The sequence below is a fragment of the Octopus sinensis genome, linkage group LG30 (genome assembly GCF_006345805.1).
Source record: "Octopus sinensis linkage group LG30, ASM634580v1, whole genome shotgun sequence".
Lineage (NCBI taxonomy): Eukaryota > Metazoa > Mollusca > Cephalopoda > Octopoda > Octopodidae > Octopus > Octopus sinensis.
Window position 1 is genome coordinate 6,542,228 of NC_043026.1, and position 15,490 is coordinate 6,557,717.

Genomic DNA, 15,490 nt, shown 5'->3' on the forward strand with positions numbered 1-15,490 from the left:
TAAGGTGTCACGCAGTGGAACTGAACCTGGAACCATGTGGTTCGTAAGCAAGCTACTTACCACACAGCCACACCTGTGCCTGTTTTATATTTTCTCTTGTCACTCATGTTTCACCTGTATGTTTGCGAGGCCGACAGGAACGTACAAGGACTTTCTTGATGACCTTGTGAACATACAGGTGAAACCTGAGACTAGCAACACAGTGACTCAACCAAAATGATGATGATGATGATGATGATGATGATGACATACATACATACACACACACAGGCATGCGCATGCATGCACACACAGATATGGTGGTCTGAGCTCTCTGCTTTACAACAAGCATTTTGTGCACCACATCATTGCTGTGGATGTCCTCATTACCCACATACTCTTCCACTTGTTTCAGTCAGTTGACTGCGGCCATGCTGGAGCACCGCCTTTAGTCGAGCAACTCGACCCCGGAACTTATTCTTTTGTAAGCCCAGTACTTATTCTATGGGTCTCTTTTGCCGAACCGCTAAGTAACGGGGACATAAACACACCAGCATCGGTTGTCAAGCAATGCTTGGGGGACAAACACAGACACACAAACATACACACACACATATATATATATACATATATACGACGGGCTTCTTTCAGTTTCCGTCTACCAGATCCACTCACAAGGCTTTGGTCGGCCCGAGGCTATAGTGGAAGAGGCCTTCTTAACTGGACACTACAAGAAACTCAAAGATAAAGACATATGAACTAGCAAAAGTGTTATAGGAAACTTCACAGCATGATTATGTGGTAAGAAGCTTGCTTTCCCAACCACATGGTTCTGGGTTCAGTCCCACTGTGACACCTTGGGCAAGTGTCTTCTGCTATTGCCTCGGGCTGACCAAAGCCATAGGAGTGGATTTGATAGATGGAAACTGAAAGAAGCCCATCATATATATTATATATTTCTTTATTGCCCGCAAGAGGCTAAACATAGAGGGGACAGACAAGGACAGACAAAGGGATTCAGTCGATTATATCGACCCCAGTGCTTAACTGGGGCTTATTCAATTGACTGTGAAAGGATGAAAGGCAAAGTCGACCTCAGAACATAGTAGCAGACGAAATGCCTATTTCTTTACTACCCACAAGGGGCTAAACACAGAGAGGACAAACAAGGACAGACAAAGGGATTAAGTCGATTACATCGACCCCAGTGCGTAACTGGTACTTAATTTATTGACCCTGAAAGGATGAAAGGCAAAGTCGACCTCGGCGGAATTTGAACTCTGAACGTAACGGCAGACGAAATACCTATTTCTATTTCTTTATTACCCACAAGGGGCTAAACACAGAGGGGACAAACAAGGACAGACAAAGGGATTAAGTCGATTACATCGACCTCAGTGCGTAACTGGTACTTAATTTATCGACCTCGAAAGGATGAAAGGCAAAGTCGACCTCGGCGGAATTTGAACTCAGAACGTAACGGCAGGCGAAATACTGCTACGCACTTCGCCCGGCGTGCTAACGTTTCTGCCAGCTCCCAACTTCAAAAACAGAGTCTGTTTACTCAACACGGTGCACAGCATTATTGCACGATATTGCACAGTATTCCTGGAGTTTTGCAAGCCAGATAATCCGTTCGGCACCGTATATTAAGCGATACAAAAGACATTGTTTCCCTTCGATGCTTCCATACTTTGATGAACCATCGAAATAAACAACTGCTAAACCGGAACTCTCTTCCGCCATTAAGACTGTTTCGCACGCATGTGTTCGTCAGGACTTCCTCCAGTCATTCCTTCCCTCCGTCTCTCTTCCTCTGTAATTTTATTCCTTCATCCATCGCTTCTTCGGTCTGTCTTTCTCCCTATCGTTTATTTCAAGCCGCGATGTTTAGTTCGGAGGAATATTTGAGGAAGAAAACGGGTGAATATGGCGTTGGTCGTCTCAGTTATCTGCAGTCGTTGGTGACAGAGTTCGAAGAGACAACATCCGACGGTAGCAACAACATCCACAACACAGACTCCAACACATTACACGCGCCCCACACTGACACACACATACACAAACATTAACACATTAACCCACACGTACCCACATTATAGGCGCAGGAGTGGCTGTGTGGTAAGTAGCTTGCTTACCAACCATATGGTTCCGGGTTCAGTCCCACTGCGTGGCACCTTGGGCAAGTGTCTTCTGCTATAGACCCGGGCCGACCAAATCCTTGTGAGTGGATTTGGTAGACGGAAACTGAAAGAAGCCCGTCGTATATATGTATATATATATATATATATATATATATGTATGTGTGTCTGTGTTTGTCCCCCTAACATTGCTTGACAACACATTGCTGGTGTGTTTACGTCCCCGTAAAGAGACCGATAGAATAAGTCCCGGGGTCGATTTGCTCGGCTAAAGGCGGTGCTCCAGCGTGGCCGCAGTCAAATGACTGAAACAAGTAAAAGAGAGTAAAGTGTAATACACATACACAAACATAAACACATCACACACACACAGAGTCAGAGGTAAAGAATACGCACACCACCGGGTTTTCGGCGTAACAAAAACCCTAAACTAAGGCCCTAACCCTAACCACCGGGTGTACGTATTTTGGTACTACTTGAGAACAGTGGTCCCAGTGCGCGTACTCGTGCATCCGCGCCAGCTAGTCATGACTAGTCGATCTTTACTTTGTGTTTTTTGTGTTTTATTTACTCTACTTTGTGTAAAATATTTATTTTGTGTTTTATTTACTCTGCTAGGTAGTCGTTGTAGGATCGACTAGTCACGACTAGCTAGCGCGAGTGCGCGCACCGGGACCACTCTTCTTAAGTAGTACCCGTATTCTTGTGAGTGGATTTGGTAGATGGAGACTGAAAGAAGCCCACCATATATGCATGTATATCTGTGAGCGTGTGTCTTTCTGTCTATGTTTGTATCCCAAAGGCGGCGAGCTGGCAGAATCGTTAGCGCGCCTGGCGAAATGCTTAGAGGTATTTCGTCTGCCGCTACGTTCTGAGTTCAAATTCCGACGAGGTCGACTTTGCCTTTCATCCTTTCGGGGTCGATTAAATAAGTACCAGTTACGCACTGGGGTCGATATGATCGACTTAATCCGTTTGTCTGTCCTTGTTTGTCCCCTCTGTGTTTAGCCCCTTGTGGGTAGTAAAGAAATACGTATTCTTTGTTCGCCCAAGCACGTACATAAACATTAACACATTACACACACACTTGAACAGTAATGTTGACTACATATTTACGTGTGTGTTTCCCTGTGTGTTACACTCTGTGTGTGTATTTGTATGTGTTTCACGTATGCGTAGTTGTGTACGTGTGTGTTATAAATTTTACCGCCCAACGTGTTAGAAACATCAATCAAATACGCAAAGGGCATAACTACAGTTTGGGACCCCGCGGCCTCATATCTTTCCAGGCAGTGTATTTTTTTTAAAAATATGGTTTTGTAGTGATACGTTTCCGAGGATGTAAAGTGCTATTGTGTTGATAGATTTTTCAAATAGTATATGTATATATCTGTTTATGTGCATGTACGTACGTATAAAATTTAGGAAGTAATTTTTTACGGAAATTGCCGATTTTCATTTTCACTTTAATCATACCAACACCGAAGGATCGCCAGGCATTCTTTCGATATGAGTTCCACTTACGTCACGTGTATTTGTTTACATTTGAAGAAGATCGTCACTTTCCGTAAAATTATTATTTATATATACCAACACCGAAGGATCGCCAAGTACTTTTTCTGTGGCACAGTCACCAGTGCTTTTTACATGGTACCTTGGTTTTAGGATATAAACTCTATAGTGTTGGGCGGGTTTTCTTGTGTACACCAATGCACCCCTAAAATCCACTGACACCCTCAAAATCTAAAGATTCCCCAAAAATCCATGTGGACCCTGAAACCCTGTTGAACCCTTAAAATCCTTAAAATGCAATGAGTCATGCCTGAAATATCTCTTTTCAGATGCTAAGAAAGAAATTCTTGCCAACCTCGCTAATTTTGGCTACGACCCCCTAAACTATGGTTTCTTTCGCCAACTCAATATCTTGGATTTGTTTCTTGGTAAGTAGAAATTTCTTCATCATCATCATCATCATCGTTTAACGTCCGTTTTCCATGCTAGCATGGGTTGGATGGTTTCACCAGAGCTGGCAAGATGGAAGGTTGCACCAGACTCCAGTCTGATTTGGCATGGTTTTCTACAGCTAGATGCCCTTCCTAACGCCACCCACTTTGAGAGTGTAATGGGTGCTCTTACATGCCACTGGCATGGGTGCCATTTGCAGGACACTGGCATCTGCCACGACTGTGGTTTTACTTGGCTTGATGGGTCTTCCTTGTACGGAAATCCACTATGAATTTACCCTTTTACGGCTGAGTGGACTGCTGTAATGGGAAAGGAAGTATCTTGCTCAAGTATGCAATGTGCTGCCTGGTCCAGGAATTGAACTCACGGTTGCTAGATTGTCAGTGCAACACCTTAACCACAAGGTCAAACACCTTCCCATCAGCATCATTATCATTTAATGTCCATTGTTCATTGAGTTGGATGGTTTGACCAACACAGTGGATTGAACCCAGAACCATGTGGTTGTGAAGCAAGCTTCTTATCACACAGCCATGCCTATTTTATATATATATATATATATATTGGTAATACAGTAAGATAACAAAAGAAAGAAAGAGACCTCAATATTATGTAAATAGAGGAAATTTATCTGTAAAATAATATGTTACAAATACTCAATAGTCAAGATAAAACTCTGAGTTTCAGATGCCGAAGTGGGAATCCACAACACCATCTCTTCGGTTATCTGGCTATAATAGCCAGATAACCGAAGAGATGGTGTTGTGGATTCCCACTTCGGCATCTGAAACTCAGAGTTTTATCTTGACTATGAGTAATGTAACATATTATTTTATATATATATATATATATATATATATGTATTTATATATCGAAAAATACCTTAGGAATGAGAACCCAGGTTCGAAATTTCCCCAAGACACCTGATGAAGGCTGGAGGGTATATCAGCCGAAACGTTGTGTTAACAACAAACAAGATGAGGACAAATATCCGTCAAATCTAAATAATGTAAATAAATACTGAAGATGATACACACAGAACATGTGTGTGTGTGTGTGATGTGACAAGACGTTGTCCTTTCAAATAGTATGGTTTCGGATGTGTGTGTGTGTGTGTGTAACAGCAGGTGTGTTATGTTAGATCTGGGTTAGGCCAAGATAACTCAGATTTCAGAGGATCAGGTCAGGTCAAGGTTGTGTGTGAGAACAACATTGGCATTGTTCTGTTTGTTCTTAAGAGTCACTGCTGTAATCTGGGCCGTCTACATCATCATCATCATCGTCATCGTCACTGCCACCACCATCATCACCATTATCATCACCATCCTCCTCCACCTCCACACCACCACCACTATCATTTTAACATTCACTTTACCATGGTTACATCATCATCATCATCATCATTGTTGTTGTCATTGCTGTTCTCATCATCACCATCATTATCATCATCGTCATTGTCATTCTTGTCATCACCATCATCATCATCATTTAACGTCCACTTTCCATGCTGGCATGGGTTAGACGGTTTGACTGAAGACTGGCAAAGCCAGAAGACTGCACCAGGCTCCAATCTTGATCTGGCAGAGTTTCTACAGCTGGATGCCTTTCCTAAATGCCAACCACTCAGAGAGCGTAGCGGGTGCTTTCTACCTGTCACAGGCATGGGAGCCAGTTGGTGGGGGCTGGCATCGATTACGTTTGGATGCTGCTTTTTATGTGCCACAGGAGTCAGTCATGCGGCACTGGCATCAATCCCGTTCAGATGGTGCTTTTTACGTGCCACCATAACTGTGTGGTTAAGTTTACCTCTCAGCCATAAGGTTATGAGGAGGGTGGTGGCTGTTGTTGTTGTTAAGCAACAAGACGGGTAAGGGTGATTAGGTGATGGTCTAGGGCTTAGGGGCGGGAGACCCCAGACATTGGAAAAAAAAACTTTGGTCGTCTTGTTGTAGTCGAGGGCTCTTCGTTGACGCCCGATACCACTGGGAGGTGACCCTGGAAGATCTCCAGGTCCAAATTCTTGGACGGTTAATGGTGGTGACAATGGTTGTGCTGGTGGTGGTGATGTGGAGGCGCAACGGCTCAGTGGTTAGGGCAGCGGACTCGCGGTCGTAGGATCGCGGTTTTGATTCCCAGACCGGGCGTTGTGAGTGTTTACTGAGCGAAAACACCTAAAGCTCCACGAGGCTCCGGCAGGGATGGTGGTGATCCCTGCTGTACTCTTTCACCACAACTTTCTCTCACTCTTACTTCCTGTTTCTGTTGTACCTGTATTTCAAAGGGCCGGCCTTGTCACTCTCTGTGTCATGCTGAATATCCCCGAGAACTACGTAAAGGGTACACGTGTCTGTGGAGTGCTCAGCCACTTGCACGTTAATTTCACGAGCAGGCTGTTCCGTTGATTCGGATCAACTGGAACCCTCGTCGTCGTAACCGACGGAGTGCTTCCATCCAGTGGTGGTGATGTCAGTAAGGACGACAATGATGATGATGATGATGATGATGATGACTGTCATTGCTATTGACAACGATGCTGCTGCTTCTGCTGCTGGTGAAGTCCCCATTTCATTAAATGTTTAACGACACAGTTATTGTTTTTGTTGTTGTTGCAGATTCATTAGAAGACAACGATGAGAAAATGGTAGAATTCTCCATCGCAGGATTATGCAATTGCTGTTTAGGTAAGTCTTCTTATTCAGGTGGTTCATGCTTTCATTCTTGTGCACATTACAGACGGACCGGCCATACTGGAGCACTACTGTCAAGGCTTTGCTTCACTCATATTGTTCTCGAGAGTTACCATATTTTAACGTGTTTAAAAGGAACCCTTTTTTGTCTAAAATTAGGTTAAAAAAATATGGGAGTTTCTTGTACATTGATAGTATCATAATCCCTTACAAACGGAGTTCTAATACTAATGCCCTTCCTAATGCCAACCACTTTACAGAGAGGACTCGGTGCCTTTTGCATGGCACCAGAACGGGTGCCTTCAACATGTCACCGGCATGGGTGTCCTGGGGATTTTTTATGTGGTACCAGCATGGCACATTCTATTATACTGGTGGTCCAACCAGTGCCTTCTAAAGTGAATTTGGTTGCTGGAAACTGAAAGAAACCTGTCATAAATTGATATACGTGTGTCTTTGTTTCTGTGTTTGGCCAAACCACTTGATTACCAGTATTGGTTTGTTTACATTCCCCATGATTGAAAAGTTTGACCAAACGGACAAATACTGGGAGCAGTTAATTTGACCCAAAAAAACCCCTTGTCCCAGCATGGCTGCATTCCAAAGACTGACATACATCAAATAGTCACACACACACACAATATGTGCCTACACACACACACATACATAAATACATACGAAGATCAGTGAAAAAGAAAATACCTATGCTGAACTATTTAGAAATCTGTAGTTACTCTATCCAGATTACAAGTTCAAGTTTATACCTGTAATTATTGGGGCCCTGGGATATGTAACACACTGCCTAAACACCAATCTTGAGATATTAGGCTTCTCACAACCAGAAAGGAGAAAGCTAATTCAAAGACTACAGATCCAATCCATCAGCGGAACTGTAAAAATCTGTAAAACTTTCCAGAAGTTTAGCATTTAAATATATCTGAATATATATATATGTCTAGATATGTAGCTATATGCATGAGAAGACGTACATAAAGCAAAACATACAAATCTGCACACATACAAACAAACAAAAATATCCAGATATTGAAATTCCAATGAAGGAGCCTTGGATCTAGGTTAGAAACCGGTTCCTTCTCTATTGGCAAGAAACCATGAAATAAAACTGAATAAATGTTCGGGCGCAGGAGTGGCTGTGTGGTAACTAGCTTGTTTACCAACCACATGGTTCCGGGTTCAGTCCCACTGCATGGCATCTTGGGCGAGTGTCTTCTACAATAGCCTCAGGCCGACCAAAGCCTTGTGAGTGGATTTGGTAGCCGGAAACTGAAAGAAGCCCGTCGTATATATGTATATATATATATGTATGTGTGTGTGTGTTTGTCCCCCCTAGCATTGCTTGACAACCGATGCTGGTGTGTTTATGTCCCCGTCACTTAGCGGTTCGGCAAAACCGACCGATAGAATAAGTACTGGGCTTACAAAAAGAATAAGTCCCGGGGTCGATTTGGTCGACTGAAGGCGGTGCTCCAGCATGGCCGCAGTCAAATGACTGAAACAAGTAAAAGAGTAAAGAGTAAACGCATGTACATACATGTGTATATTTACACCCGCATGTATGTTAAACCTTTGTAGGTAGTGCTACAACATGGCCGCAGTTCAGTGAACACAACAACTAAAAGAAAAAAAGAAGACCGCTCCCCAATCCCATCTTTTTCTCTTTCTTCTTCCCTTATGGAAATTTTCCCATTCCTGGTAGGAATTCCAGCAGAAGTTACCATTACAGGGGAGATAATCAGTATTTGCCTTTATAGGGGAGATAATTAAAGCAAGTCAAGGAATTCGCGTCGTAGAGTGAACGGCCCAAGCATTTAATTTGCTTAATTTCTACTTAAATGATAAGGGTTTAAAGAAATTTATATCTCATTTCAGATGAGAAAAACAAGGAGTTTATTATCAAAAACGACGGTGTGAATCTTGTGAAAAAGCACTGCCTCAGGTGAGTCATTAATCATTACTCTTGTACTCTTTTACTTGTTTCAGTCATTTGACTGCGGCCATGCTGGAGCACCGCCTTTAGTCGAGCAACTCGACCCCGCGACTTATTCCTTTGTAAGCCCAGTACTTATCCTATCGGTCTCTTTTGCTGAACCGCTAAGTAATGGGGACATAAACACACCAGCATCGGTTGTCAAGCAATGCTAGGGGACAAACACAGACACACAAACACACACACATACACATATATATACATATATACATATATATATATATACGACAGGCTTCTTTCAGTTTTCGTCTACCAAATCCACTCACAAGGCATTGGTCGGCCCGAGGTTATAGCAGAAGGCACTTGCCCAAGATGCCACGCAGTGGGACTGAAGCTACTTACCACACAACCACTCCTGCGCCTATTATTCATATTATTCATATCAATCACCAGGTTTGTCTTCAGGTGCATCTCTGCATTCCTGAATGTGTGTGCAGCAATGTCTTTTGCGTTGGTGCAGAATTACATTTTGGAACCGGATGTCTGCTTTTGATTTTTTTCCTTTTTTTTTTTTGGAATATGGCCACCCCTTTTGATGTTCCAGGTGTTATTTCAGGTGAGAGAGAGAGAGAGGGTTTGGGTGGCATCTTTTGCTTTCTAAATGGATTGAAGTAGTGAGAACTGATCTCAGGATGCTGGACCTCATAGAGGAGATCACTATTTCTATCTGACTCATTTAAAACCTGGGAAAAAGTGAATGTTTTCAATGATGATAATAAGAACTTCAGGAAGGCCCACAACTTTATTCATGCTCAAAATTAGCCCCAAGAGTGTGGAATTGAAACCTTGCCAAAGCTGACATTGGACCTCAACGCTGTCATCTGGTTCATTAGTGCATAACTGGTAATTATTTAATCGACCTCTGTGGAATTTGAACTCAGAACGAAATGACATACGAAATACCGTTAAGCTTTCACCCAGCGTGCTAACGATTCTGGCAGCTTGCCACCTTCTATAATAATAATAATAATATATTTCTTTATTGTCCACAGGGGACAAACAAGGACAGACAAAGGGATTAAGTCAATTACATTGACACCAGTGCGTAACTGGTACTTAATTTATCGAACCCGAAAGGATGAAAGGCAAAGTCGACCTCGGCGGAATTTGAACTTAGAACGCAGTGGCGGACGAAATACTGCAAAGCATTTCGTCCGGCGTGCTAACGTTTCTGCCAGCTCAATCTTTTCTATTATAGGCACAAGGCCTGAAATTTGGAGGGGGACAGTTGATTACAAAGAGCCTTTGAGAGGGGATGGGGCATTGGAGGAGGTGATCTTGTGTCAGATGATGAAAGGTTAGAGTGTGACAGAGAGGCAGAAATGGGTGTCTTGCTGTAGGGGAGGTACATGTTTACCCAACCAGAGAGAGAGAAATAGTAATTTTCTAATTTATAAATCAGTGACTAGTTGTCACTTTGAAAACTCTATATTTCGAACAGGAATTTGGCAGCGGCACCTCTAGCCAAACAATTATTCTGTGCTGATGAAGGGAAATAACCCAGAAATCATGATACACAGATATTGTTTTGAGCTGAGTTGGGGTGCTAGGTTCCCTTGTTTGAAAATATAAGGACACAGATTGTGTCGTATGGCCAGCTGGAGACAATGTCTCCTGGGGATAAATTACAGCAACATTCGTCCTAAACCAGGACTGCCACGTTATCTTGGCAAACAATCTTTACTCAAAGTACTGTTGCTGAATATCTCTCGTTATTTTCAGAGAGAGAGTGATCAAGAATGAGGATGTAAAACCAATTTATTGTGCATATTTATGTATTCATTTAATTAACTCTTATCTTTCAGTGGTGCTAATGAAGAAACATTAATATCAGCCTTGACATGTCTGATGTTCCTCATAACCCCAGGTTCCAAAAAGGTAAGAATATTTACATACACACACACATACATACATACATATATATATATAATATATATATATACTCTCTTTTACTCTCTTACTTGTTTCAGTCATTTGACTGCGGCCATGCTGGAGCACCGCCTTTAGTCGAGCAAATCGACCCCGGGACTTATTCTTTGTAAGCCCAGTACTTATTCTATCGGTCTCTTTTGCTGAACCGCTAAGTGACGGGGACATAAACACACCAGCATCGGTTGTCAAGCAATGCTAGGGGGACAAACACAGACACACAAACACACACACACACATACATATATACGACGGGCTTCTTTCAGTTTCCATCTACCAAATCCACTCACAAGGCATTGGTCGACCCGGGGCTATAGCAGAAGACACTTGCCCAAGATGCCACGCAGTGGGACTGAACCCGGAACTACTTACCACACAGACACTCCTGCGCCTATATATTATATATATATATATATATATATATATATATATATATATATACACACATACATACATACACACACTATGGGCTTCTTTCAGTTTCCGTCTACCAAATCCGCTCACAAGGCTTTTGGTCAGCCTGAAGCTATAGCAGAAGGCACTTGCCCAAGGTGTCACACAGTGGGACTGAACCCGGAACCATGTGGTTGGTAAGCAATCATCTTACCACACAGCCACACCTGTACCAATTTAAGTAGATTTTTGTTAAAATGTTAACACAATGCAACACAGACGTCAAAAAGAGACTATATGCATTTCATCATCATCATCATCATCATCATTTAGCGTCCGTTTTCCATGCTAGCATGGGTTGGACGGTTCAACTGGGGTCTGGGGAGCCCGAAGGCTGCACCAGGCCAGTCAGATCTGGCAGTGTTTCTACAGCTGGATGCCCTTCCTAACGCCAACCACTCCGAGAGTGTAGTGGGTGATTTTATGTGCCACCGACACAGGTGCCAGACGAGGCTGGCGAACGGCCACGCTCGGATGGTGTTTTTATGTGCCACCGACACAGGTGCCAGACGAGGCTGGCAGACGGCCACGCTCGGATGGTGTTTTTATGTGCCACCGACACAGGTGCCAGATGAGGCTGGCAGGTGCCAGACGAGGCTGGCAGACGGCCACGCTCGGATGGTGTTTTTATGTGCCACGACACAGGTGCCAGATGAGGCTGGCGGACGGCCACGATCGGATGGTGTTTGTTACGTCCCCAAAGCACGGAGGCCAGTCTATGCGGTACTGGCTACGGCCACGTTCGGATGATTTTCTTGTGTGCCACCGGCACTGGTACCACAAGATACAAATTCCATTTATGTTCATCTATTTTGATTTGTTTTGATTTGATTTGATTTTTATATATATATAATAGGCGCAGGAGTGGCTGTATGGTAAGTAGCTTGTTTACCAACCACATGGTTCCAGGTTCAGTCCCACTGCGTGGCACCTTGGGCAAGTGTCTTCTACTATAGCCTCGAGCCGACCAAAACCTTGTGAGTGGATTTGGTAGACGGAAACTGAAAGAAGCCCGTCGTATATATGTATATAGATATGTATGCATGTGTGTGTTTGTCCCCCTAGCATTGCTTGACAACCGATGCTGGTGTGTTTATGTCCCCGTTACTTAGCGGTTCGGCAAAAGAGACCGATAGAATAAGTACTGGGCTTACAAAAGAATAAGTCCCGGGGTCGATTTGCTCGATTAAAAGGCGGTGCTCCAGCATGGCCGCAGTCAAATGACTGAAACAAGTAAAAGAGTATCTTCACCCCCCCCCCCGGCTATCATTTAGTTTTTTTAGCTTTTAAACCCATGATGATTAAAACCATGCTGGACCACCACCTGTGAACCACTAATTTTATTGTCTTTTTTTTTTGTTTTTTGCCAGCTATTCTGACGGAGGATTTCACAAAACGAATCATAGACTGGTCGGGAAACCCTAACGCACGCATTAAAAACTTAGCTACCATATTCATCGAGGTAAACGACCATTTTCTATCTTTCTACACTATTATATATGTACCTTTATTAGTAAAAACCCTGCAAGGTGGTGCTCCAGCATGGACACGGTCTGCTGACTGAAACGAGTAAAAGGTGAAAAGAAGTGTAAATTATTAATATTACACCTGTATTAGAGTGGTGGTGGGTGTGGTGGTGTTGGTAGTGGGGGTGGGGTGGTGTTGATGATAATAGTGATGCTGACTTTGGATTATTCTTGCATTTCATCGTCATCGTCATCATTTAACTTCCGTTATCCATGCTGGCATGGGTTGGACGTTTCAAATTTCACCGAGGTCAGCTCTGCTTTTCATCCTTTCAGGATCGATAAATTAAGTACCAGTGAAATATGAAATACTGGGGTCGATAAAAAAGACTTATCGCCTCCCCCAAAATTGCTACCCTTGTGGCAAAATTTGAAATCATTATTATTATTATTATTTCTTTTGTTCCTCCAGGATTATTTCAACAAAGAAGATAAGGTGAAATCCGAAGACCAAGCCTCTGTCGCAAACCATTGATGACGCTGACGACTTAAAACCAAATCCGACAAAAGCTAGAGGCTCAGAAATTCTGGTGAGATGAAGCAGCTGAATATATCGACCGTCCCCCAGTAGTTAACTGGTATTTTGATTTATTGGCACGTCACCTCCAGAAGGAAGAAAGGCAGAGTGTTGACCCTGGCTGGATTTGAACTCAGAATGCACAGGAGTGTTTTGCAAAAATACTTCAGGTTAAGCACTGCTGCATTCAAGTGCAATCCCTTTGTGCAACGCCTCGAGCAAGTGTCTTCGACTGTAGCCACAGGCTGAGTAAAGTTTTGTGAACAGATTTGGAAAGTGGAAACTAAAAGAAGCTTTTCAAAAACACATACATGTATATCTATGTAGGTGAAAGCATTGCTGTATGCTAAGCTATGGGGATGTAAACAAACCAACACCAGTTGTCAAGTGGCGGTGGGGGACAGGCACATGTATAGGTAAGTATATATATGTGTATATATATATACACACACACGCAAACTCACGCATCATTCATTCATTGTTCGACCGTGGTCGAGACAATGGAATTTACTATGTTACGCCAGACCACACGGTCCATCATGGCATTACGGAGGTCCTGTTGCTGGATGCCTGTATCCCTGGAGATTACATCAGGGTAGGAGAGTGTGCGCTCTCTGGTATCGCAAGTAGATGGCTTCCAGAGGAGAAGACTAGAAATTACCTTGTTTTCAGCTCTACAACAATGTCCAGCAAACTGGACTCTCCTACCTTTCACAAGAGATGACACAGGTGGTAGTTTCCCTTATATTTGCATTTTGGTTGGATGGCACTTCCACGAGAGATTTTGAGCTCCCATAAGGAGGCGAGTGTAGGTTCCATCCAACCGCCTCTCAAGCTTCTTTGATAACGTCCAGGTTTCTGAGCCATATAGTAGAATTGGTTTGACTGTGGCTTTGAAGATTTCAAGTTTGAAGTCTCTACTTAGATTTGATGACCAGATCTTATGCATGTCATTACAGGCTGACCAGGCCATACCCTTTCTAGTTAGAAAATCTTTTCCAGATGATGATATGTATGACCCAAGATATTTGTAATCAGAAACCATATTTAAGGGCGCATTGTTGAGAGTGTGGATGATGCAATCACTGTTGGGCAGGCACTTGTTTACATATCCAGTCTTGGACTCATTGTACGCTGATGACGGGTCAATACCCAGAAACTCGAGTCCGTGTGTATCATACCAGGTTGAAGATGGGAAGGATGGCTTCCCTTTGCAAATACTGATAGGGCACAGAAAGTGTGTCTATAGCCAGCTGGAGGAGATGTCCTCCTGGGGCTACAAGCTACAGTAGCATCCACCCTTAAGGGTTAGCCACATTTAAGTGGCAAATATACTTCACGATATATATATATATATATACTTGTTTCAGTCATTTGACTGTGGCCATGCTGGAGCACCGTCTTTTGTCGAACAAAAGGCGGTGCAACCAATTCAATTCAATTTTTATTGGCTCAAAAAGCAAAAGCAAGGCCATGTAGGACTCATTCTTTGTAAGCTTAGTACTTTATTCTATCGGTCTCTTTTGCCGAGTCGCTAAGATATGGGGACGTAAAGACACCAACATCGGTTGTCAAGCGATGGTGTGGGGACAAACACAAAGGCGGCGAGCTGGCAGAACCGTTAGCACACCGGGCAAAATGCATAGCCGTATTTCGTCTGCCGTTACGTTCTGAGTTCAAATTCCGCCGAGGTCGACTTTGCCTTTCATATTTTCGGGGTCGATTAAATAAGTACCAGTTACGCACTGGGGTCGAAATAATCAACTTAATCTGTTTGTCTGTCCTTGTTTGTCCTCTCTGTGTTTAGCCCCTTGTGGGTAGTTAAGAAATAGGTGTGGGGACAAACACACACATATACAATGGGCTTCTTCCAGTTTCCGTTGTATGGCAATGAGTAATTCTGGCAGCTTCCTTTTGCCAGCATGGCCAAACATCAAGAAATACGGCAGACACACCACAATTACAAGTTCAACTTTTATCAAATTTCTTGGGACTTCATACAAAATAATGAAATGAAATGAAAACTGATTTTCAAAACGCAAAATATTTATTACTTTTAAAATAAAATTACATAATACAAATTTCATTTACTCCACCACTGCAATTCTTTTTCACTGTATGTGTGTGTGTGTGTGTATGTATGTGGTGGGAGAGGAATGTTCTTTTACTCATTGTCTGTCACCAAGCCTAGAGTGTGCAATCATCTGACACCTCTTATGTTAACCCTCACTATATCTCTCTTCCTGTCTCTATACAATGTAAGGTGTGACTACAGCAAGCAACCA

At 43.0% G+C, this 15,490-nt stretch overlaps 1 protein-coding gene across 2 annotated transcripts; it reads left to right on the forward strand.

Moving 5' to 3' along the window:
- The first annotated feature begins 1,700 nt into the window (after window positions 1–1,700).
- Window positions 1,701–13,620, forward strand: LOC115226640 (armadillo repeat-containing protein 7). Of its 2 annotated transcripts, none has more exons than XR_005004354.1 (7): window positions 1,701–1,974; window positions 3,962–4,060; window positions 6,698–6,766; window positions 8,663–8,729; window positions 10,586–10,657; window positions 12,530–12,662; window positions 13,048–13,163. XR_005004354.1 is itself a non-coding variant. In XM_029797652.2 (7 exons), the coding sequence occupies exons 1-7, from the start codon at window positions 1,866–1,868 to the stop codon at window positions 13,161–13,163; spliced, it is 573 nt and encodes a 190-aa protein (XP_029653512.1). In that variant the 5' UTR covers window positions 1,703–1,865; the 3' UTR covers window positions 13,164–13,620. The 2 variants fall into 2 exon arrangements, 1 of the variants encoding a protein (XP_029653512.1); XM_029797652.2 differs by having other exon boundaries at window positions 1,703–1,974; window positions 12,531–12,624; window positions 13,101–13,620.
- The last annotated feature ends 1,870 nt before the right edge of the window (window positions 13,621–15,490 follow it).

Coding starts and splice junctions, on each gene's coding strand:
- LOC115226640 (XM_029797652.2), top strand. CDS start 1,866: ATGTTTAGTTCGGAGGAATATTTGAGGAAGAAAACGGGTGAATATGGC. Junction 6,767..8,662: donor ATTATGCAATTGCTGTTTAG/GTAAGTCTTCTT, acceptor ATCTCATTTCAG/ATGAGAAAAACAAGGAGTTT. Junction 10,658..12,530: donor ATAACCCCAGGTTCCAAAAA/GGTAAGAATATT, acceptor TTGTTTTTTGCC/AGCTATTCTGACGGAGGATT.